Genomic DNA, 23696 nt, shown 5'->3' on the forward strand with positions numbered 1-23696 from the left:
ACTTCAGAATCCTTGCAACGTTCTTTCCTCTTCCTGACCCTTCCTGCCCCTTCTCCTCCCCACGCCCTTCCCTCCCCATCCAATCCTGCACCCGCCCTCACTGGTCCCTCCGGTTCAGAGCTCAGGTCTGGCAGGAAAGTGAAGAGTTAATGCAACTCTGGCGCTGGGATGATTCCAATGTAATGCGTGACTGCTCCTGTTGGGAACTACTATTTAAAAGCGTGTCCCTCAAAAGGACAAGGTTTAACTCAACAAATGAATCCAAGGGGGGTATTATCCTGATTAGAAGTAGCAACGATGAGGAAAATATTGGGGTTGTCGGAGTGGGAATGGAGCTGAGTGACAATTATCCAGAATTCTCCGTCGATACCCCATCTAAGACTAAATCTCCCTGTAGCACAGTGCAAATCCCTCTCCTTACCACCAAGTCATTGGGAAATCATGACGGAATTTCTTTGCTTGGACAGCAAGCAACTAAAGCAAAGACATCGCAGTAAAGCAATAAATGGCTGTTTTCAGGTCAGTCATTATACCTGAGCCTGCACCTCACTGGTAACAGGGAAGCATTCCCAGGCTGTTACAATAAAGAATCATTTATGTTTGAGTAAATCATGGCTCTCAATTCAGTTCCTTATGCAAGTATGTCCTGCGGTTCCCGTGAAAGTCACAGCACACTTTCCACACCGTCCTCCCCACCATCATTAATACAGGCTTGGACAGGTTTACTGACCACATGCCCACACTTCAAAACAGGAGCGAACACTGGAACTCGACACGTTCAGTCTGCTTGGGAAGGTTCCGCACTGGGTCTGGGCGGTATAGATGCTCCCAGAAGGGCTCCTCTCCTTGTCTCCTGTTTTTGGGTTCAGACCCTAAGAAAATACGTTCCTGAGCTACTTAGAATATATATATACTTTTTTAATGAGCCAGGAAAATAAATAAGTTAAACATAGGTGAATCAGTTCCATTGCTCGGGGCACCCGCAGGCTGAGATCCCCGACTCCCGAAGTTTGTGTGTAAGGACTGTGAGTTGATGGACTTGGGGTGCTGGGTTTACCCACTTGGGGAGCTTTCTTTGAGCTGATGGTGGTGCAGGAGGAATTAATTCATTAACTCTTAACCTCTGGTGGGGACATCTACCAATGGCAAGAGAATACATGAGGGAGAGAGGAAATACGGACAAGCAGACTAAGAAGTTACCAGTTTTCACAGTTTTTCTGTACTGTGAAAATAAAGTGCTCATGTAAAACCCAGTTATCTAACCAAAGACCGATCCAACTTCCGGTTAGCGTGGTCGAGCCACGCAGAGTGCTGCAAGCTGCAGCTACGCCCTCTCCTCGGACAGCTGCCAGGAAGCTGTCGGAAGCCGGTATCACCCCATTTTTTAGAGAAAAATGAGGCTCGGACAGCAGCACTTCTGACAGAAAGGGAGGGAAACTCTTGATGCAGTAGCTCACAAAGGTCCACGAAGGCTTCTGCTAGCGCTGGGAGTATTAATAAAACAAAACACTAACACTTAGTGCAGGGGGCAGAGACTGCTTTAGAGCAAAACACCCATTTGCCACTTTCAGAAAACACTGTTTCTATGGACAGCGGGCTCTCGTGACAGACGACTTCATCTGTCTTCTCACTGGTAACGGGAGGACAGTACCTATGCAGAGGTGCTGTGAGACTTAAAACAACGCACGGAAGCCCCTCCCGGCACCTGGCACTTACCCGGGCCATGCAGGGAAATGCCCTCACGCTTGTGGCCCGCACTGGGCAGTCTGTGCCGGCGCCTGTCTGGGCACGTGCTGGTGCTGGTGCTGGTGCTGGTGCTGGTGCTGCCTCAGCAGGCGCCCTGCACGGGGAGATCGGGGAGATCGGCACTGGTGCAGGCCTGCCGCTTGCCTGGCCGCCTTTCATCCTCCCCGGCACTGTGTATGCTGGAGTGTCACATTAGCTAATGAGATCATACTTGCTAAACTAAGCTAAGCTAATGAGCTCTTCGGCTTCGCTAATCAGCTCGAAAGAAATGAGCTTCCTTTGCTGGTGAGTGGGCAACTTCGAAGTTAACTCCTGTGCTGGTTGTTGGGAACTGGAAGTGCATTTAGCCACAGAAGTAACAAGACAGAGGAGGGCTGAGTTCTCAGACCGGCCCCCACCCTTTTTCCCCCGTCCTTGGGGAAGGGAGCCACGGTGCACGCGGAGTTCTAGGTCCCGCTGCTGTGGGCCTGTGTGCGGGGAAGGGGCAGACCCACCGTCCGCCCTCTCCTAGGAGATCAGGCTGGGTGAGGACTGGAAGCGGAAGAAAAAAATAAATAAGTAAAACAAACCCCAGTGACCATTCCCTTCTGCCCTAACTACAGGAGCACCAATTTCATAAAACGTACGCTTTAGTTCATCACCTACAAGATTACTGACTTTCATTATGGCTTGTGGCACATCACGGTGGTATTTGCTGAAAGGGACAAAAACAAAGAAATTTTGTGAAAACCCTTTACCCAACCAAAAGTGCAATCAGGAATTTACTGGCATTTCCTCGTACGTGCGAAGACCCCTAATAAAAACAGGGGCTCCGAGACAAGCCAACCCTGTGACCTGCGGTGAAGAAGAGCGTAGTTGTTACGAAGGACAAGCACAACTGTTACTGCCTAATGCAGGAAGGCCAGGCCAGAAAGCGATACTGTGCACGAGCCACCAGCCTGAGAAAAAAGTCAGCATCTTCACATGAGGGATGAAAGAACCACCCGTGCATCACTTTTCCCAGGGAGGAAAATAAGCTTAAGACAAGAAATGATCAGAGCAATTTCCCACGGACAACATTCTGTTGACAGGGGGATGAAGAACATCGCATTGCCCCTCGCTACCTGGGTGGCCCTCCTGAGGTTAAGAAGGGGCGGTTGGTGGGGGAAGCCCCAGACGGGCAGCGGACGATGTGCGAACCCGCCCTCCCGTGGCTGTCATGCGGTGGAGAGGCCTCGCCACAGTCGGCTGGCCTCCCGGGCCTTCGTTTCCTCATCTGTAAAATGAGGAATCTTCCCCAGTTCCACCACTATTTGACCGAAACTGAAAGAAAAGGATCCCCCCCCTACAGCTAGTAAAATTCTAGCCTGCAGTTCCCAGGGAGACTGACTAAAGTCAACACTCATCATGAAAAAAGCATCATTTGAAAAGCACCTATTTTAACACAATTTTTTTGCTTCCAAAAAATATATATTTAGGCGTCTGTTTTTTCCAACACCCAGGTTTCTATCTGTCCTTGATCCCTATGTCCAAACACTGGGCTGCTGGTAACGGTCACTTCCAGGCCTCTTGTGAAAGGCTTTCCCATCTGATGCAGACATGACACAGGAGGCTCTCGAAAGCACCGCGTGCGTGGGAGCCTGGACCTGGGTGTGAGGGCGGGGAAGGCAGGTTTGGTTGGCCCTCCCCTCCAGCACATCGGCTGTGTCAATTCAGTCCCAGAAGTAGTAGTAGTCCCAGCCAAGTAGTGCCCACTATGTACCATGCACTCGTACCAGAGGCCTGCAGCCAAAGAGCAGGAGGGCAGGCCCTGGGCTCAGCGCACTCCCAGCCCACGGGTGAGGAAGGCGGGCACAGTGAGGCAAGGCACGTGGGGCGAGCGCCAGAGACACAGGAGGAAGTGCCGTGGAGACGTGGCTGGGCCCCAGCCTGCAGGTCGGGAAGGCTTCATGGAACATGCACATCTGAGCAGGACCAGAAAGCCGGTCGTGTATGTGCCTCTGAGGTGCAGGGTTGGAGGTGGGAGGAGTGCAGCCAAGGACCCCGCAGGAGTGAAGACGGTAGGGGCAGGGACCTGGCACCCTGGGGACCCGGCAGCAGTGCCCAGAGTTTGTCAGGGTGCAACCTGTGGGTCATGAAATCAATTCTGTGGGTCAGGGGCATGTTTGAAGTGAACTAATTTAGAAAAAAACAACAGGATTGAATTAAACGGAGCTCAGGACCTGAGGCGCGGAAGTGCTGCTTCCGGAACCTCTCACTGCTGGCATGCGTGTGTCCTGGGTCTTAGTGATGACTGCTCCGTGTGGTTCACTGTCTCAAGTTTGATGAAGATGCTGTTCGGAGTGTCCCGTGCATAGGGAGCAATCCGGTCACCATCCCCCTGCCACCTCCCAGGGTGCGGAGCACAGCGGTGACGTCGGTGCTGAAAACGAGGACAGTGCTCTCCCACGGGGAGGACACACGCGAGGGCCCAGGGCTGTGGCTGGCCCTCAGGCCCTGTCCCAGCAGCTCTGTCCAGAGCAAAACCTCCGAGAATGCCCTCACAGGCCGACCACACAGTGCTTCGGACACCGGCGGGCAGGGTGTGGAAAATGAGAAAATGCAGCTTCAATGAGCTTGTTCAGAATTTTGCAACCGGAAAAACATAAGTTTTGTGATTTTCGATCCAGTTTGGAATACCAGTTACACTTGCTGGGGGTGGGGACGCGGCGGGTCACGTGCACAGGCCCCCCCTCCCAGCGCTGACAGAGACAGCGCAGCTGATCCGAGCAGAGTTGTCCAGCACCCAACCTCACCCTCCCGTCCCTTTCCGGAGCAATCTGGCCAGTCTCCGTTGGGGGTGCACCCGGGCCTGTGTCAGCAGTAGGCATGGGGAGTGGCCCCAGGGCGGGGGCCATCCAGCCTGCCTGGTCCCTGGGAAGGGGTTTGAGGAGAGTGGGGAAGCACAGGCGTGGCCTCAAAACGTGACCTGCAAGGGAACGTGCCTGTGGGGGCGTCACTGTCTGGGCTGGCTCCCGCCCCCGCAGAAGGCACGCTCCAGAAGGGAGACGTGCACCAACACGAGATGCTGCTTCCAGGTCTCTCTCTCTTCCTCACCAGCCCACGCACCCTCTGGGGAGGTGGTGTCTCTTTTCTTCATGTAAGTGACCGTAACAACTGCTTTTTACTTATGAAATAAGACTCTTTAGAGGGAAAGGCATGAATTACAAGAAAAGATCTAAGCCTGTCTGAAGAAGGGGCGCAGACCTTCTGCATGTAATAGATGAGGCAAACCCCTGTGTCTGTCATCTCCGGGGCCAGGGCTCACAGAGACTCAGGAGACACTAACCTTGGCCCTGACAATGGACCACAGCTCCTCAATTTACACAGCACACAGACCAGCTCCAACCCACAGCCCCTGGTCCTCGGCATGCAATGATTACTCAGTGAATGTTCCTGGAGTAAAGAGATGGAGGAATATTAGCAAAAGCAAAAGAAGAGTGAAAAACTCATGAAGAAGAAACAGTTCGATTTCATTCAACCTGCAGCTGCCTGTAAAACACGCCCTCGGTCTCCCCAGCTCAGAAGAGAGAGTGCTCCTTTAAGGCCCCCTCCAGGGCCTCTCTAATTACTCCCGTGATTATGCCTTAGATGGAGAGAGGCGAGGAAAACAATGACATCTTTAAACATTTCTTTAGGAAGACAGGTTTATCACTCACTGAGCAGAAAATTTAGTTACATGTCAGGCTCAGCCTGGATTCCTGCCTCGTCTTCCCTTTCTTCCCCCCAAATGCGGGCCCTGTAAGGCAGATCCAGAGGGGACGGACGGAGTAGTGACAGAGAGGACAGAGCAGTGACAGCCCAACCTTTATGGCCCGTTCCGCCAGCCAGCCAGCGACAGCCCCACCCTGAGTCTGGGCCCAGTCTAGTCCTACGTGCCTGCACTGGATGGAGCCTCCCCTAGCACTTTCAGCCCTGCCAGCCCCCCAGGCAGAGGGCGGAGACCCTGCCCTCCATGACACAGCCCCTTGTCTCCAAACTCTCCCAAATAAAGTGACCAGGCCTCCCCGATCCCACCCGTTGGGTTCCCTTCCTCCCCCTGCCATTAGCTGATATGTCCCCACCAGCACTCAGGCCATCCCACTGGGCAGGTGACCCATCTGCAACACTGAACTGTCATTACCTGCAGTGGACACTGTTGTTGGCCAGACAACCCCCTCCTGCCCTTGCCACACCTTTTATTATTTCAGGGCGGAAGCATTCCTTCCCCCCGCTGATGGAATGTTGGTATCTTCTAGTGTCGGCCAAGTCCCTCTGGGGAAACGGCCTGCAACGGGACAGTCACCTCGTCCAAGGTCCTGCCCCCTTCCCAGGGTGCTCACAGTGATGGCTGGCCATGAGCAGGAGAAGGGCCTGCTGCTGCCTCGCCTGGCCCATCAGCAGGAGCCTTGACTGCCACGACATCCGCCCAGTGCCGCCGCCTTCACCCCAACCGGGATTGATCTGAGAGTCCCTCCCGTGAAAGTCACACAGGCAAACCTCTGTCTCAGGGTCAGCATCCCTGGGAACCCTACCCACAAGGTGCACCAGGCCGGTCTATGCTCGGATACTCCGCCTCCTCCCACTGGGAATTCCTCAGCATTCACAGAGAACTAAGGCTCCTTTCATGTTCTGTGACGTCTGATGAACAAGCCCTTCCTGGGGATAGAGACAAGTCTCTAACAGGCCAAGTCCAGTTTCACAGAGACAGCTCCGAGGACAGGGCTGTGGCAGACAGAACAGTGGCCACCCAAAGACGCCCACACCCTGGAACTTGGGTGTGTGGTGCCTTACATTGCAAAAGGGACTTTGGGATGCAATAAAGACCCTGAGGTGGGGGGCTGCCCTGGGTCCTGTGGGTGGGCCAGCCTAATCACATGGGTTCCTAAAGGGAGAGAGAGCTCTTTCCGGCTGTGGTCAGGGGGAACCGTGACTCCAGAAGAAAGGCACAGACACGGGGGCATCGCTGGCTTTGAGGACAGAGGGAGGGGGCAACGGTCGGCTCCAGCAGCTGGAAAAGGCAGTGGAGCGGACTCTGCCCTAGAACCACCAGAAAAGAACTTGGCCCTGCCAACGCCTGGGGCTCAGCCCGGGGAGACCGGTGTAGGGCTTCTAACCTGCAGAACTGTAGGGTGATCGCCTCGTGGTATTTTTAAGCCACTAACTATGTGTGGCACTTCAGCAGTCGTAGAACATGCGTCCAGAGGAAAGCTGTGTATGTCTGCACGTGCTCCCCCCTCAAGCGTGATTGGGGCCCCCACTCAGGGAAGCTGGGGCTCATTCTTGAAAACACACCTAGGGTCAACTCTGGGTGATAAACAGCACTGACCCCGGCCAAATAATAAGTTTAGGATGATGATAAGTGGCCCTCTCTAACTATCAGTATCTATTCACTTTTAAAAAGAAAGTCATACCTTTTGAAGTATCTGTGCAAAACACGCTGAGAGCTAATGAAACGGGAACGAAAACTGCAAATTCAGTATTTCCTCTAACGGAGTGGTACGCACCTTTCGATGTGTGGCAAGGCCACTCTAGAGTTTCATTCGCATGGGTTATGATTTGAAAAGGAAGCAGGAAAATTTATATCAAGTTAATAAATGTGAGATAATCTGGGTGAAAAATTCCCTCTGGTTAGAAAGACAAATAGACCAAATATAGCTGCAGAATTTCACTTGACTTTGGCTTATATGTTCAAAAATGCCCTTATCTGCCATCAAGAATGTGAGTATGGGAAATTCATGACATTAAAAGACCCCAAAATAGTAGCATGCAAGATGATAAATTGTGTTGATTATATGAACCTGGGGCCCACTCGAAAGATCAGATTCTGGGGCACCGGTGGCAGTCCAGCTGCCCACTGTCAGGGCAGCTCAGCTCTGCAAACACGAGGCCAGCACAGCTGGGGCAAGAGCACGGCAGGTGGGCGAGCCAGGTCCCTTGCCCTCATCAGTCGCCCAGGGACGAGTGAGCCTCCTCATACCCAGCAGTGTCGGAGAGGCACCCCCGCCAGGGCCGTGCTTCTGCATTCAACCCTCTCCAAAATCGACAGACAGGACCAGGCTACATCTTGGAGACCCTAGAGAAGCAGGTCCTCAGGCATCACTCTCAATAAATTGTGAGAACAGAAAGGTCCTGAATGGTGATTTTCATTGTTTCACGTGGGTTTTCCTTCCCATGCAGTGGGTGTGGGAGTCTATCCCTGTGCGCATAACCAACACTGTACAGTTAGGGACTCAATGAAGGAAGCTGGGACTGTGGTCCAGGCACAGGGTGATGAGGGCCTGGGTCACTTGGACTCCAACTTCTGTCCCGGGACACACGTGACAAAGGACCCCTCTCAAGGAGATTGGGGGTTGGCACCATGGGGGATGCAGTATCCAGCTGCAGCCCTTCCTCTCCTGCCCTGGGCACCCTGGAGCAGAAGTGGGGAGTGAGAAGCTTGAGCCTCGACTCTACCATACTTGTGACAAGTTCTCCAACCTCAGCACTAGAACTTCAGTGTCCTTACTGTTGCACACTAACTGTCGCACACTCCAGACAGGTCTCAACACTCCACTTGAGGGTTTCTGGTAGTGAGCTTCCCAATTACAACGGCCGTCTAATAACCACCCCCCACTACTACCCCCAAGTGCAGTGACATAAAACACCACCACTTTGCTCACGGACCTGCAACACAGGCAGAGCTGGGCGGAGAGAGCTCACGTCTGCCCTGTTCAGCTCCGACTGGGTGGCTCATGGGAACCTCGGGACCCTGCGAAGGCTCACTCACAGACGGCCTGCCCCGTGGGCACCCCCGCCTGTGTGTGCCCTGGAGTCTGCCTGCAGGGTCTCTGTGCCACGTCGTAGCTCAGGGCTCCAAAGGCACATGTCCTGAGAGAGAGAGGCAGTGGTGGGGGGTACCCAATATCACAATTCTAACCTAGCCTGGACCATAGTCAAGGGGAGAAGAATTACATTCTATTTTTTGCAATTGGGAAGAAGGTTCAGACTTTAGTGGATATGTCTGAAAACCGCATTAAGTGTGGAAAGAAAGAGGAGAATGCAGGCTAAGACACACTGAGGACAGGATTCCAGAGTATGATGACTGAGAGTAGGTGGGAAAGGGTGAAAGGAGACTGTTCCCCAGAGAATCCTGGGGACTAGGACAGTGTTCTCCTCACTGAGAGGGGTACGGCCACGAGCAATGCATCTGGTTGTGACTGACGGGCTTTCTGGGCACCGGAAGACACCCGGGTAGAGACCTCCACGGGCAAGAAGCAATGCGAGACTAGAAGGCAGGTGCTCCAAGCAGGAGAGAGCCGGAGACAGAAAAGGCATGTGCTGAAGGCAAGACGCTTCAAAGTTGCCTGAGAAAGCCAAGAAAGGCAGAAGGGGATGAACGAAGTTAATGAAGGGCAAGGAGGGAAAAAGAAAGAGCTACAGGTCAGCAGCAGGGAATCGTGCTAGAAGCTAAAGGAGGAAAAAGGCTCAAATGAAGAGAAAGTAGTCACAGTCTCTCACGCTGCTGAAAGTAAGGGGGTGGGGGACGGAAAAGACCCCAGACTTTGTCGAGGAAGGAGCCAGGAACACTCAGTGTGCAGACCCATTTTACTTCCACTACCTGTACCGAGAGAGGCAATAACTTCTCCCGGCAAGTAGAACAAATGCTTCTAACGCGCTCGGGCGTTTTGTGTTAAAATGGGCTCTTTCTCTCTATTTCTCTGTATTTCCCTGTATTGTGAGAAGCTCCTGGAAACCACCAGAGGACAGTATACTCAGCTGAAGTTCCCATGAGTTAGACCACCTTTGCCCCACTGATAAGAGTATCTGCAGGCCAACTGCGCCCAGCCCCAGAGGGCCGCTGGCCCCGCCCTCCCTTATTGGCCCCTTCGTTCACCAGTCACATCCTGAGGGCTCTCAACAGCCAGAGCAGTTCCCGTGGACTTCGAGGTCAGCAATCTTTCAAACCCAACATAAAGGCATATGGAAATTACTATATTCCTGTTTTTGTTCAATGATATGTTCAGTCCAAATGTGCTTAAATGTTAAGACATTCTCAGTGTTAAAAGCAAGTCTACTTCAAACATCTTCAGAGGGACAGGGATGTGTATTCCAAGGCCGTGTTAGCTCTTAGCTGTGAAGGGCCCAGGAGGTGGAGGCTAAAACAGGCCTGAATTAGGGACAGTACGACCTCCCTGAACTGCCGGGAAGCATGGAGTTGAGAGAAAGGGACACACACACACAGAGTTGTCGTCATCCTCTGCAATCGGGTGCCTGCTGATGGCGGAGGAAGAGGTTCTCTCTGGCGCGGACAGCATCAGGAGACAGGAGGGCTGGGAGGGCTGGGAGCAGTCGGAAACCCCTTCGATCCGGACGGTCAACTACAGTAGCTGCCTGAGAAGAGACTGGTACCAGAACCTTCATTAGACGCGCTCTGAGGGGCTCGATCCAGCTGCGCAGACGACCAGAGAAGAGCTTCCCAACGCACAGCATTGTAAGGGAGGGAGGAAACGCCAAGCCTTCCTTTGAAGTCGGCGGGACACTGGCATCCAGTTCAGTTACGAGGATGGAACGTGTGACAGAGCCCTTCACTCATCGTGAAGACACATATTCCTTTACGCCTCACCCTCAACCGTACACGGCCCCAGTGATTAGCAGAGAATCAGAGCCAACGGCTGATTTAACATTTCCGTAAATGTTTTATCTTTATGTAAAAGCACAACAGAATTGAACCCCTTGCTAGACTCTATTTCAGTGTTGAGTCCGAATGTCATGGTTACTTCCTGGACACACTTAAGAGGAAATGAAAGCCCATGAAGAGGCGGCCTTGCATATTCTACCCTACAAAACGACAGTAAACCCCAAGAATCAGTGAGAAGTCATATTGATGCAAATCAAATACTATACCAACAAAAACTAATTACATATATATGTATATGTATGTATATATGCACCAACAATCTGAGAAATAAACACAACATTAAGCTTTTAAAAAACCACCAGTTGAAAGTTGCAAGTGGGGTCACTGCACTCTAACAATGCAAACAAGCCTCGTTAGCTCCAAAAGCACTGTTTTTAAAGTGGATCAGGGGCCCTGGCTGGTGTGGCTCAGCAACAGCCTGGGAACCAAAGGGCTGCCTGTTCGATTCCCCATCAGGGCACATGCCTGGGTTGCCGCCAGGTCCCCACTGGGGGGGCGCTCAAGAGGCAGCCACACATTGACTGTTTCTCTTCCTCTCTTTCTCCCTTCCCCTCTAGAAAGACAAATAAAATCTTAAAAACAAATAAAGTGTACCATGGAACTGAGGCTAAAGGTGTCAAGCCCTCCCCAAAAGCAAAGAAGGACATGATTCCTAGCAAAGCTCGCACAGTGTCAGGAAGAACAGAAATCCGCCCCAGACGGGAGTAAGGAGAACCCAGGGCCCACGTGCACTGCCACCTGGATTCCAGGTCCAAGGAGCCTCAGCCACGGAGTAAGTCTGCACCAGCAGGCAACCGTTTCTAGTGGAGAATCATCAGCAACACACGGGAGGAGTACACGTACAGCGGCGGGGGGGCAGGGCCAGGGAGTAGGGACATCCTTCCCTGATGCCTGTGGGAACTTCCCCAGGGGCAAGGCAGGAGGCGGGAGTCAGCAGAGAACAGAACAGACCTCTCCTAACTTCCTCAGGCTTTCGCCCCGGGCACTTCAGCAGTCTCCCAAAGCTGGGGCCGCACAGCGGGGCACAGAGAGACCCCCGAGGTATAGAAAGCTGAAGCAAAGCTGGAACCAAAGAAATCTTCCCAGGGACTCAAAAGGCTGACAGTCTGGCTAATAAACAGAGATCTTCCAGTTCAGTGAGCTGGCTGTGAGATGTAAAGAAATCTTCGGAGTTTCGCCAGAGCTCAGATTCTACTCCCTGCTAAAAGGAAAGTCACGATACTGCCCTCTGAACGCCTGAAGTCAGCGGTGAGCTGAATCTAAGAAGCTTTGGCAAAGCCCGTACCCATTTCAATGGTGACACTGACTCAGCCCACTCACCAGGGAGATGCCCTTTTACCTTACTTAATGTTAGGGTTAGGGATACCAGCCTCTAGAATTCTTTGACACACAATATCTGTCATGCTATCAAAAATGATGAGACACACAAAAAGAGGAGAAAAGGTAACCCATAGTCAAAAGAAGAAATTGCCAAAAGAAGCCATACAGATGCTGAAATCATTAGGCAAGGGTTTTACAATAATTACAAAAAAATATGTTAAATTAAGCCCCGGCTGGTGTAGCTCAGTGGATTGAGCACGGGCCTTCAAACCAGATAATCGCGGTTCGATTCCCAGTCGGGGCACATACCCGGGTTGCAGGCCGGTTCCCTGCAGGCCAATTCCCAGCAGGGGATGCATGAAAGGCAACCATACATTGATGTTTCTCTCCCTCTCTCCTTCCCTTCCCCTCTAAAGATAAATAAATAAAATCTTTAAAAAAAATATGTTAAATTATCCAGTGGATAATATGGACAGAAAAAGACGGGGAATTTCAGCAGAGGAATGGACATTATTTTTAAGCTATATTTAAAAATGCTATTTGTGAAATATAGAAATGTTCAAAATAAAAAATATTAGCAAAAATGGCTCAACATAGGACACAACAGAGAAAAGGATCAGTAAACCTGAAGACATACTAATAGGGATTATTCAAACTGAAATACAAAAGAAAAATAGAAAAAAAAATGTAATATAGTATCCAAGATGTATGGGACTACATGAAAGTGTCAAATATAAATAAATGGAGTTTTAGGAGAGGAGAGGAAAGGGGTCAGAAGAAATAATGGATAAAAGTATTTCTAAACCTGATGAAAGACATTAATCCACAGATCCAAGAAGCCTTAGCAAACCCCCAGCCGGAATAATATCAAGAAAACCTCACCTCCGCATCTCCTTGTTCTGATGTTGAAAACAAAAGATAAAGAGAAAACCAGCTGGGACAAAAACCGACCCATTAAATACAGAGGGAAATGCTAAAAATAACCGCTAACTGCTCATCAGAAGTAAAAGAGGATGTAACTAGGGAAGAACTAAACAAAAGCATTAAGATGGTCCACACTCGAGCCAAATTCCTGAATGTAACTAATTGTAAATATCGATTGATCATTATTTTCTCTTTCCTAATAACCTCAGCTACAAAAGGACAAATGTACTTCCTTAAAGCCCTTAATTTATTTATATTTTCTTGCTGAGATTTGACTCTGAATTAAGAAGAATCGTATCAAATGGTCAAAGTTTCCAAGACAAATATGTTCTCTAAGACATTTATAAATTTTGCTAATGTTCATGACTTTTCAAAATGAAAAAGTGAAGCAGAGAATTCACTTTTTGTTGCTTCAGTATTACCATTATTTCATTCAACAACAAATATTTACTGAGATCCTGCTGTTTACCAGGATACAGCAGCAAATAAAACAAATGGAGTCCTTGTCCTCACAGGGCTTACGTGTGTTGCTCGCACACACAATGAGTGGGTTAGTGCACATATGGCGAGAGAGAATTATTAAGGTTCTGAAGCAAATTAAAATTCCAGTGGGGCCACAGTGGGTTGTGAAACATCCCTGACACCATCTGCCATGCCAGTGGGGACCATTCAGTGGTCCTGATGCCACGACCATCATCCACCACCAACCTCGTGACACTCTATGACGCACAGCATGGCCAGCACTTGGCCAAAAGAATACGAACGATTCCTAGGTGTTTTCTGAGATGATGGAGAACTTGATGCAGTTCTGAATAGGACAGCTGAGGAAAGATGGGATCCGGACGTATTATAAGGGCAGTACCTTCTGCTGGGTAATAAAAGATTTCTAATCTGTAAGAGAGAAATTGTTGGAAATGAAACCCCTTTTCCATCCTCAAGGCAAACATAATCCCAGTTCCACTGGCTACCAATTATTCATCAATTACAGCATGTCCTTCAAATGTGCCAACTTCATTCCACGTCATTATTATGTTGATGAAATGCTGCTGGAACTTACTCATTATATGAATTAGCCTATGGTAAAACTGGTTTCACAGAACCTATCAACCAGGATGTTAAGTGGGGACTTACCGTGTTTCAGAGAGGATTAGCCAAAGGAAGAAAAAGAGGTGGAGGAGAGAGAGGGAAGGAGGAAGAGAGAGAAAAAGCACGTGGCTTTTTAAGAGAAATCACCAAGAGATTTCTAGTGCTGAGGAATTTGAGAGTGTCCCCACATTCGCAAGTGTGTCAGCTCTAGTCACATCTCTGACCTGTCCATGGTGACAACAGAGAATTGGGAGGCAGTCAAGTAAGTGCAAGATCAGGAGCACAGGATGCTCCTGAAGACAGGAAACTACTCTCCCCTCCCAGTTCGCCTCCTTCCTTCACCCTTGTGATCAAGAGACTATTAAATGCCAATATTTCAGGACCAAAGACTTAATTTTCAAGTTTTCAACTTGAAACAAAAGCAGGCTGTGTAGGGGTGTGTGTGAGAGAGAGAGAGAGAAAGAAGTCAGTAATGTTCACTGACCTCTTCCCACTGCCGTTCTGGGGATGGGAGACGGAAGACAGTGCAGTGGGTCTTCAGTGAGCCAGCCCCTCTCAGAGCAGCGGGCTGCCTCAGTCACGTGGCACCAGCGTCCTCCCTTCCCTCTTAAATACAGCTGTGAGGCACTGTCACTTTGCATCCGTCCTCCACATGTTGAATAAAAGATGCCAAAAGACAAACGGCCTGCTCTACTTGGACAAGAGTCGAGTGTTGCGCCAGGTTGCTTCCAGGAGCATTCTTTACCGTCTTCATGGTTCTGGGACGATGCCTCCAAAAATGGAAATGAAATCCATCCTCCCTTCCCGTAAGCCCGCTCGGTGCTCCTTCTAGGGGCCTGCGTGAGGACAGTCCCCAGACATCCCTGTAGGATGCGGCTCAGAAGGGGCAAGAGTGAAGCCACTCCTCAGATGCATACCGAGGTCTTTCTTTTCACCGCAGGCTACAGTTCTGCATGTTCTCCGCCCTATAAACTCCAACTGTCATGCTGCTTATTAGCCCACATCCCCTCCCTCAAAGGCTCTCCAAGGAGGGACGCCAGAATCCTTGAGAGGCCACTTCTAAGGTTTCCTCTAATCACAGGCCCCATTCCTTGAGCACCTGCTGTTATGTGTCAGACACTGTACTAAGTACACTTTTTCATTTCATCTTCACAGCATTTAAAGGTAGATATTATTAATCTCATTTAATAGACTGGGAAACGGAGGCTTTAAAAAGTGAAATAATTTGCCCAAGATCGTCCCTCTAGTAAGAATCTTGGGATCTGTCCATCCAAACCCCATGCCTGTACCCACCATTCTGTGCTGGAGGAGGACCGTGGGGCATCCACAGCACTGGCTGTGCCTTCAGAAGCCCTGCTGCCAATGAGTCCACTACCTTAGGTGGCTATTTAGCCTCCCCGAACCCCCGTACCTTCATCTTCAGTGCGGAAATAATCACATCTGCCCTGCCTTTCTCCTGGGTTTGAAGGTAGTATCAACGCCTGTTGCTGCACTCCGGCAAGTTCATTTCCCTCAGATGGACTTCCTTGTCCATCTGTTTGAAGTTGGGTGTGAGAGAGGTGGGGTAGGAGCAAGAGTTGCAGGATAAGACACCTAAAACTAGCTTTAGAAGTTACATGTCCTCTTTCTAAACTCTGAATCTGCCCTGGTGTAGCTGTATGGGGAGGCAGGGAGGCAGATGTGCGACAACAAATGCTACTGATATTCAAGGTATATAGGCATGAAATTAATCGGAATAGGCAACCGTGTCGTATGTGCTCAATAAACTGCTAAAGGAAGGACAGAGAAGGCAGGGAGCTGGCAGACGGGACTAGTACCTTCTGTTGATCTCTCTTATCTTTTAGCCTATTAGTATTTCACTGCCTGTGCATGTAACTAATTGGTTCTCTGAGTCTCTATCAAATTCATTTAGCCAAACTTATTTATTTTCCCTCTATAATTAGCAATGATAAAGGACTTAGAAACAATGCAGTGATAAATACTCTTCGCCAAGCCATCGTATTCTATATTCTGAATAGCCCTATGATTTTTCTCAGCCGAGCCCTCGTGCTAGGATGAGCCTACCTTCCTCAAATGTCAAACTGCCTGTACGAGCAACCCTCATGGAGATCAAACACACAGACGCACAGCTGATATAAAAGTGAAGGCTACCCATGGTAGCTTAAAAGTCCCAGTGCCCCTGTTTATTTCTACAGCCATCAGTTAACACAGCGCTGATGCAGAGAAAGAGCCATGACAACCTGCTAGCGAGGACTTCGGGGAACTCTCAGAAGAAATGCATCCAGAGACAAAAAAGAAAAAATCCATTTATCGTGGTTTGGTTAACAGCAATGTTTGAATGAAGAAAATACAAGATGGTAAGTGATAACTGGGGGTGGAGGACGGTGGCTAACCATACAGTGGGGATATTCAAAATGAAATATGCATCATTCTACGTGAAAGACACCTGTGGCTGACACTCTGCAACACAATCACAAAATTAACCCATCTTCTCCACTCTTAAAATTGCTAAGAAGAAGAAGAAGAAGCAAAAATGCCAATAGAGAGCCCTTCAAAACTTTTTTTAATGTTAGGAACCTAATAGTGACCATTCTGCCTCTAGAGGACCACCTATAATGAAGCCGCCATCAGAAGGATGGCATTTCGGTGCGACCGCCTGGCATCATCCTTCCGGTGCCTTAATTTACGTCTCAGAATGCAGACTCCCCGGGCACATCTGGCCCCTTCCTCAGTTCCCCAGGTGTGTAGGGAGCCCCAGGTCTGTAGGGAGCTGCTGATGGAGATAGCAGCAGAAAGAACAGCATTTCTCCTGCCATTCCTAAACCTAAAGCCTTGTCACACACAGCCTTCCCCTCCTGTCCCCAGTTTCCCTGACAGACCCCACCAACTAGTCTCAATTGTGCACAGAAGTGAAACTGCTAGGACAGACCTGGAAATGTTACCTAGTCAGCAATGGAGGGCCGGTCTGTGAGAAGGCCTGGGGGAGGGGAGTAGCTCGGGCTGAGCTCTTGCCTCACCTGTTCTCACTCAGTCCTATTGAAATTGTTCACTGTAGCACACCTGAAATTGCTCATCTTAGTGTACCATTCACGCACAGTATGTTCCCCACAGCCAGTCAGAGGTACTTAAGTAAAAAAGATTACACTGTTACACTGTCAAGAGATCATTAATCTCCCATGGAAACAACATTTGGAATAAAAACTCCAGGCACAAAATCAGAGTCTATTAATACTTATCAGAAACGACAGTAAAGAAACACAAAAGGTTTTCATTCACCCAACAGAAGCAGACCACAGGGGATCAGGCCCCACAACAACCAGGACCCAGGAAGCACAAAGAACTCCCAGAAATATATTGCTTTTCTAATTCTGGAGGGAAGGAGCTACAACTTTCATTGAGCGTAAGATACCGGGAATTATGTAAGAAGCCGAATTGCAAATGTTGGACCCAATAAGAGCAACTGAAATTGATTCTGGAATGTGGTTAAACTGCTTTATCTAATATCATTAATAAATACGATCTTTCATTAGTTGGCAGGAAGACAGCTGCTACTGGCCGATTTGATTTTCCTGAAAACAGCCAAGACGCACATGCCTTTTTCCCCCCAATAAAAGCGCTCCAGTCCCCAAGTGCAGTTTCAGGAAGGAGAAAGTTGCCAGGCGGGGCCACGCTTCTTCTAAACAGGTCTCAAATCTCCTTTCGCCTGTTCCCACATACGGGAGGGGAGGCAAAAGTGTTCAGAACATTTTTTGTTGTTGAAACTTTCTTAAAAAGTGAACAGTTTAGAAACACTGTAGTAAACCAGCAATTGTTGTTCAAGCAGTGAACATCTAAGGAGAACAAAAAATGAAATTATCCTTCCAGGCCACCTCCAGTGCCTACGCTTTGCAACCTAAAATAACCAAGGCTCTCCATCATCTGGTGATGGTGTGCAGAAGACTAAGTCAATGGAGCTTGACAAGATGCCTTACAGCTTGTGAGCAAGAAAGGGAGTCAGTTCTTTCCATCCCTGCCTTGAGAATCAGCCTCATCCCCCTCCCTGCAGGCTACATCTGGGCTGCTGCGCTCCTCTCCAAACTCAAAAGAGACAGCGCCAAGAACCAGTCACCTGGGAGGTGCCGCCCGGCCCCTGGAAGCAACAAGGCTGGCACACTCCCCTCTCCGCTGCTCCCAGAGCCCGACCCAGAAATGCATGATCTCAGGGGACCTCCAAAAGAAGAAGAGGAAGAAAGGGCTAGTATTATATAACAATATTCAGCAGATAAGGCTTCTGGAAACGAAAGTAACCAGCGGAAGGGCAGGGGAAGGCGAGGGGAGCCCGGCGTGGGGAGCTTTCGCCGCCACTTACTCGAAGGCGAAGAAGAGTCCGCTCGTGACCAGGATGAGGATGAGAGTCAGGTAGAAGACGCCAGTCTGCCGGGCCATCATGATCCTCCCGTTGCAGAAGAACTTGTTCCTTCCCGGGAAAACCTCCCATTTCCTCCGGGCCGCGATTTTCTTCTTGTGGGGCGACTCCATGGGGGAGGAGCTGTGGGTGCTGATCTGACTGTACTCGCAGTCATTCATGGGCCCGCCGCCGCCGGGAGGCATCCACGAGGGCAGCCGGCGTGGGGCGCACACCCCCAGAAGCCCCCCGGCCACGCGGGCCCTGCTGAGCCACCACCACCACCCCGAGCCGCGGCGCCGCGGCCCCTACGCGGGATCCGAGCTCGGCGACAACTTTGCTGAGGAGACTCAGGTTAACCCCTCCGGGAGCCCAGCTGTCATAGCCGCATCTCCTTCCTGGAGGGACGGTCCTCAGTCGCTTCCAGCCCGCGTGCCGGGGCTTGGAGGTCCCGCGAGGTGCCAGGGGCCGCCTGGCCGACTCCGGGCTCGCCACGCGCCCGACCCCTCGCACAGCTGCTCACTCGAGCCCGCCGCCCTCGGCTCCGGCCCGCGGACCTCCCAGCGCTGCGCCCCGAGGGGACACGAGGCGGCGGCCCCGGCGCCGGCTAGCTCGGAAGCCACTTCAACGCCTCGGCAAGGTTTATTCTAATTCTTCCTCCCGGCGGTGGATCCTCCCCAAGAGAAAGCAATGGAAACTGGGAGGCTGCTCTCGGAACCCGCAACCCCTCCCAGCGGTGGGCACACCAAGCACGTTATTCTGTCGAGCTGGCTCGGCGACAGCCCGGGAGCTGCTCGCGCTGCGACCCCGCGCCCGCGCGCCTGGCAGCCAAGCCGAGTCCACGGCCCCCGCACGGGGCTGTCCGGCTGTCCGGGCCGCTTGGGCCAAGGGTCGCAGCAGTGGCTCCCGGGTTGCGCTGCTAGGGGCTTCCTCGCTCCTTCCTGCCCCATAAGAACCGGGCCTGGCGCGAGGAGGGCCGCCTGGGGGCGGCGGAGCGCGTCCCAGGGCCGCGGGGAGAGCGCCACGGACACTTGTTTGCAAGAATCAGCCCGGCGCGCGCGCAGCGCTCCGATCGGGTCCGCCTCCTGCCGGCCCGGTAGGCGGCGGCCCAGGCGTCGCCCTTCTGGCTCCTCCTCCCGCTCCTCCTTCTCGCGGCGAAGCCCCGCACGGGGCTCGACGCGGTCCGGACCCCAGTTCCCTCCGAGCCGCCCTCGCTCTGCTCCAGCAAAGGCGCAGTGCTCCCTCTGGCATCGCCAGAGGATGGCTCGGCCCCGCCGCAGCGAGGGCTCCCTGCTTCTCCCTCGGGCTTATTCCCCGCAGCAGCTGCCGCCTCGAGACACACTCACGCGCACACACACAGACTCGCACACCCATTCTTGCAACTCCGGGGACCTGGGGATCCCGCACAGAGAGGTGACCCTCCTTGGCCAGTCCCAGCCCTTCCCCTTCCTCCCCCAGCGGGGCACGTGGTCGAGTTGTGGGGGGTTACTGCTGCCCAAGAATGGGGTGACGCCCTGGCCACCGTATGGGGAGGGACTACCCCAGACAGGCCGAACTCTGGGATGGGGTCTGCGAACTGGGGTCTCGGGCCAGGTTTCCAAGATTCCCACGGGGAGAGCTAAGCGGTCTGGGTAGCTTCCGGCCCCGGCCTCTGCCTCCCGCGGAAGGACAAACCCGGTCGCTTCTTTTGCGTGGGTTGCTGCCTCCCGGGCCCTTTCTCACTTCTCCGACAAGGGCGCTCACAATTTGCTCGCTTTATTTCTCTCCTTCCCCCTCGAGCCCCAACGGCCGCAGAGGTATTACCCCTGCGTTCTTGCCCAGCTCTGCCCCACAGTTCTGGCCGATCGGCTTCTGCGCTCGCACCCTCCCTGGCTTTGCCAAGAGGTCTGAGCCCTCCGCAGGTCGGCACAGCCCGTGGGAAGCGGAAAACGAAGGCAGCCAGCACAGTTGCTCGGTTTTCCGAGCCGCACTTTCCTACCACGGCCCACTGGGATGTGTAGTTCCTCCTCTCGCCATCTGGCTGCGAGAGGAAACAGGACTTGGGAACCAAAAAACTACAAATCCCTGCATCCCCCGCGACGAGGGTGGGCGCTACACGGTGCCGGGCAATTCTGGTGCACGGGAGTGGGAGGTGGGAGCTAACAAAGGGAGCTGTGGAAAAGGGTTCTGCCCCCTCCGTGCTGGCACTTCACACATGACGCACGTTCTTTAACGAATTTGCACTACAACCCTGCGAGAGTCTCCGTTGTTTCCAGCTTCGAGGGCGGCCGACTGCTTGCCAGCGATCACAAAGCGCTCCTGTGGTAGAGGTGGGATGGAGCCCAGAACCCTGAGAATTTCCCCCGCAAAGCGCTGTGTCAAAGAGAGAAGAGATTGGTTTAATCAAAGAACTTGGGGCCAGTTGGGGAGAGCTTCCTATTGTGGAGGGCGGGGGCCGCGGCAGGGGCACAGTAGGAATGGCAATTAGAGAACGAGACGAAGTTGTAAGGAGTTCTGAATTTTGAAATGGAATTTACAAGCGTCCATTCTGAGTGTAGGGCCTCATACAATCAGAATCGAGTTCCAGTGGTTTTAGATATTGCATGATGGATGAGCCACTAGGGGGACAATTAAGTACTTTTTGGCTGTACTATACAATTAAGTACTTTTGGGCTGTACTATGTTTTGTAGGAAACAACTGGCAGGCCTCAGTCATTGGGAGTGAAAGCTCATGTGCTTCCCTGTCCTCTAGCTCATGGTCTCCACAGGATGTTATTCTTACACGTTTTATTACAAGCACTTTTCTCAGGCTGTCCAATCGATATACTAGACCCATTGACTTGATGGCCTTTAAAAAAGACTCCTTTTTGTTCTCAATTAAGACTTATTTTTTTTTTAGCATTGCAGTTATGCTTTTTAAAAGTCCTCTGCATGTGCTTTGAAATACTCCAGCCGCCACACACACACAAACACACACAAAACACGATGGTATAGATGAAATAATATTGGCAAACTGTTGAAAATTGTTACCAATTGCCACGAATTTAGTAGCTCAAAATGACACAGATTTATGACCTCAGTTTCTGTGGCTCAGGTGTCCAGACTCCTGGGGTTGTCAGCTCGGGGTGCCACACCTGCCAGCAAGGTCTGGGCTGGGCTGCATTCTCCTCGGGAGCTCACCTGGAAAAGAATCCGTTTCCACACTCTCCCCGTCACTGGCAGAACTCTGCTTGCAACTATAGACTGAAGACCCTGGTTTTGTTGCGGCTGTCAGCGGGAGGCTGCCCTCAGCCCCTAGAGAGCATCTGGAGTTCATTGTCACCTGGGCTTTCCCAGCACGGCCACTTACTTCAACAAACCAGCCAGGGCAGTCAGTCCCCAGAATGACTCTGCTAGCACAATGAAAATACATGACACAAAATCATCACGCAGAGGCGACACCCAATGTGCCACATTGGGTTGGTGAGACAGCTACTGTTCTCAGGTTGCCTGCACACTCGGGGAGGGGATTATAGATACAAGGGCATGGACATAGGGTGAGGGCCACTTTGGGCTGTGCCCACCACAGTACACACTCAGGTTCACTGTGTTCTTATCTACCACATCTCCTTACACTTACATTGGACATTTCCATAATAAAAAGAAGTGAATTATTTCTTTTTACGTGTCTCTGAATTTCCCACTGCAAGTAAGTTTCTAGATAAGCTGATGTGATTGCATTTATATTCTTAGGAATTCCTGTTTCTTCCCACTCCAAGTTTACTCAGAACTACAGCAATTAAATCATGTGGGACCCATAACTAAAGAAGTCCACTAGAACCAGGCATGACAGCCACAGATTTCAGCTCACCACCTAGAAATTACTGTCCAAGGCATGGTAGAGTTCATTCACTCTTTTTGCATTTATTTAGGGGCCTAGTTGGGGCCAAGAACTATTTTAGTCGGGGGTGTGAAAGGGTCTGAGACAGTGGAGGGGCCAGAGGGAAAGGTAGAGAGCCAAAACATTAAATAAAATGCAAACAATGAAATCAAATAAATAAGAATTTCAGGAAGCAGTCACAAGAATGAAGAAAAGCAGGGGTGTGGGATAGTCTGAGGTGGAGCGAGAGGCCTCTGCAGAAGAGGCATTGGGCAGAGAGCCAAATGAAAAACAGCCAGTGTAAAGGCCTTGAAACAGACTGAGAATGGAGAGGGCAGGCAGTAAGAGGCAGGACTGGGAGGTGAAAGGCCTGGCAGGCTGTCCAGAATTGATTCCACACGTACTGGGAAGTCACTAACGTGACCACCGTAGTACTAAGAAGGGGTGAGGGCCAGAAAGAGGGATAACATGGAGTACATGCCTTCAAGGAGTGTGCAGATCACACACTTAATGCCAGAAGGACCTCGGCGCATCTCCTGGGTTGGCAAAAAAGTCCATATGGTTCTTCCCGTAATAAAAGACACATTTTTTTCACTTTCACCAGTAACCTTATTGAGTTGGATGTTGTCGGTATGTTGGCTGTCTTCCACATGGTATAACGTGGATTGGTCTCAATGTCTGGACATGGTCGTTATCAATTTCAACTGGTCTGCCTGACTGTGGAGCATTGTCCAGAGAGAAATCTCCAGCACGAACCTTCGCAAACCACTTTTGACACGTTCCATCAGTCAGATGGAGAGCACCTTCTCTATACACAGCACAAATCTTGTTTTGTGTTTCTGCTGCGTTTTTACCTTTCTTGAAATAATAAAGCTTAATATGCCGAAAATGTTGCATATTTTATTCCATCCTTAATATTACAATGGCCACGCAAAAATTCACCAATTTTGATGTGTTTTTTTTAACCCACGCCAACATGACAGCTGTCACCATACAATCTAACAAAATTGTTTCAGATGACATTAAAGACAACTAAGCACTACTAGAGCCATCTTACGGGGAAAAACCAAACGAACTTTCTGGCCAGCCCAATAGAACTAGTGACCAAAACACCTGTTTTGCATGCGAGGTAATCAAGGCCCTGAAAAGGAGTGACCTGCTAAAAATTCTTTGAGAGTGCCTCACAATAAGAAATAATCCATGAAGGAATCTGGAATTGAAAGCGTTTCTCTGATGTAAAACTCTAGAAAAATAAGGAATAATTAAGTAATGCCTGTCACGTGCAAGGCAATATGAAAAGTTGAACACAGCAGAGAAGCTACAGTCTAGCTCAGGACAGAAGATGGAGGTGCATGAGAAAATAAATCATGAGAGAAAATAACATAATAAAGATAACAATCTCTTCTGGAGTATCCTATCTTGGTTCCTTATAGATTCAGTTCATTAAATCCAGAGGACAATGCAAGAGGCAAGGATGACTGTCTGTATTTCACGGAGGAGAAAACTGAAGATCAGAGAAGTTGGGTGATTTGCCCAAGGCTTCACAGCTAGTGAGTACCCAAGCCAGGGTTGGAGGCCAAGTAGATGTGTCTGATTGCCCCTTTTTCTGCCCTAGCCCACCACATGATGGGAAGAGTCTGACTAACTGCTCAATGAGCAGAGAAGAGCATCTCGATTTCAGAGGAAAGAGAAAAAATGGTTCCCAGGGCTGTGACAATTGG

General features: G+C 50.8%; 2 protein-coding genes across 3 annotated transcripts in view; one reads left to right on the top strand and one right to left on the bottom strand.

The window, feature by feature from the left end:
- The window catches only part of ZDHHC14 (zinc finger DHHC-type palmitoyltransferase 14), a 220874-nt gene extending 201692 nt beyond the window's left edge, over window positions 1-19182 (bottom strand). Inside the window, exon 1 of one of the 2 annotated variants that reach the window (XM_037126031.2) lies at window positions 18102-19182. In XM_037126031.2, coding sequence (XP_036981926.2) covers window positions 18102-18343 — 242 coding nt within the window. In that variant the 5' untranslated portion in view covers window positions 18344-19182. The remainder of the gene's footprint in view (window positions 1-18101) is intronic. The other variant, XM_037126032.2, reaches the window with a different exon arrangement.
- LOC128627966 (uncharacterized) lies at window positions 18828-22848 on the top strand. The gene is made up of 2 exons (XM_053668714.1): window positions 18828-20446; window positions 22580-22848. The coding sequence occupies exon 1, from the start codon at window positions 18828-18830 to the stop codon at window positions 19770-19772; it is 945 nt and encodes a 314-aa protein (XP_053524689.1). The 3' UTR covers window positions 19773-20446; window positions 22580-22848.
- Window positions 22849-23696: the final 848 nt, after the last annotated feature.

Source organism: Artibeus jamaicensis, unplaced genomic scaffold, assembly GCF_021234435.1.
Source record: "Artibeus jamaicensis isolate MK-2021 breed Jamaican fruit bat unplaced genomic scaffold, CSHL_Jam_final contig_497, whole genome shotgun sequence".
NCBI classification, from domain to species: Eukaryota; Metazoa; Chordata; class Mammalia; order Chiroptera; family Phyllostomidae; genus Artibeus; species Artibeus jamaicensis.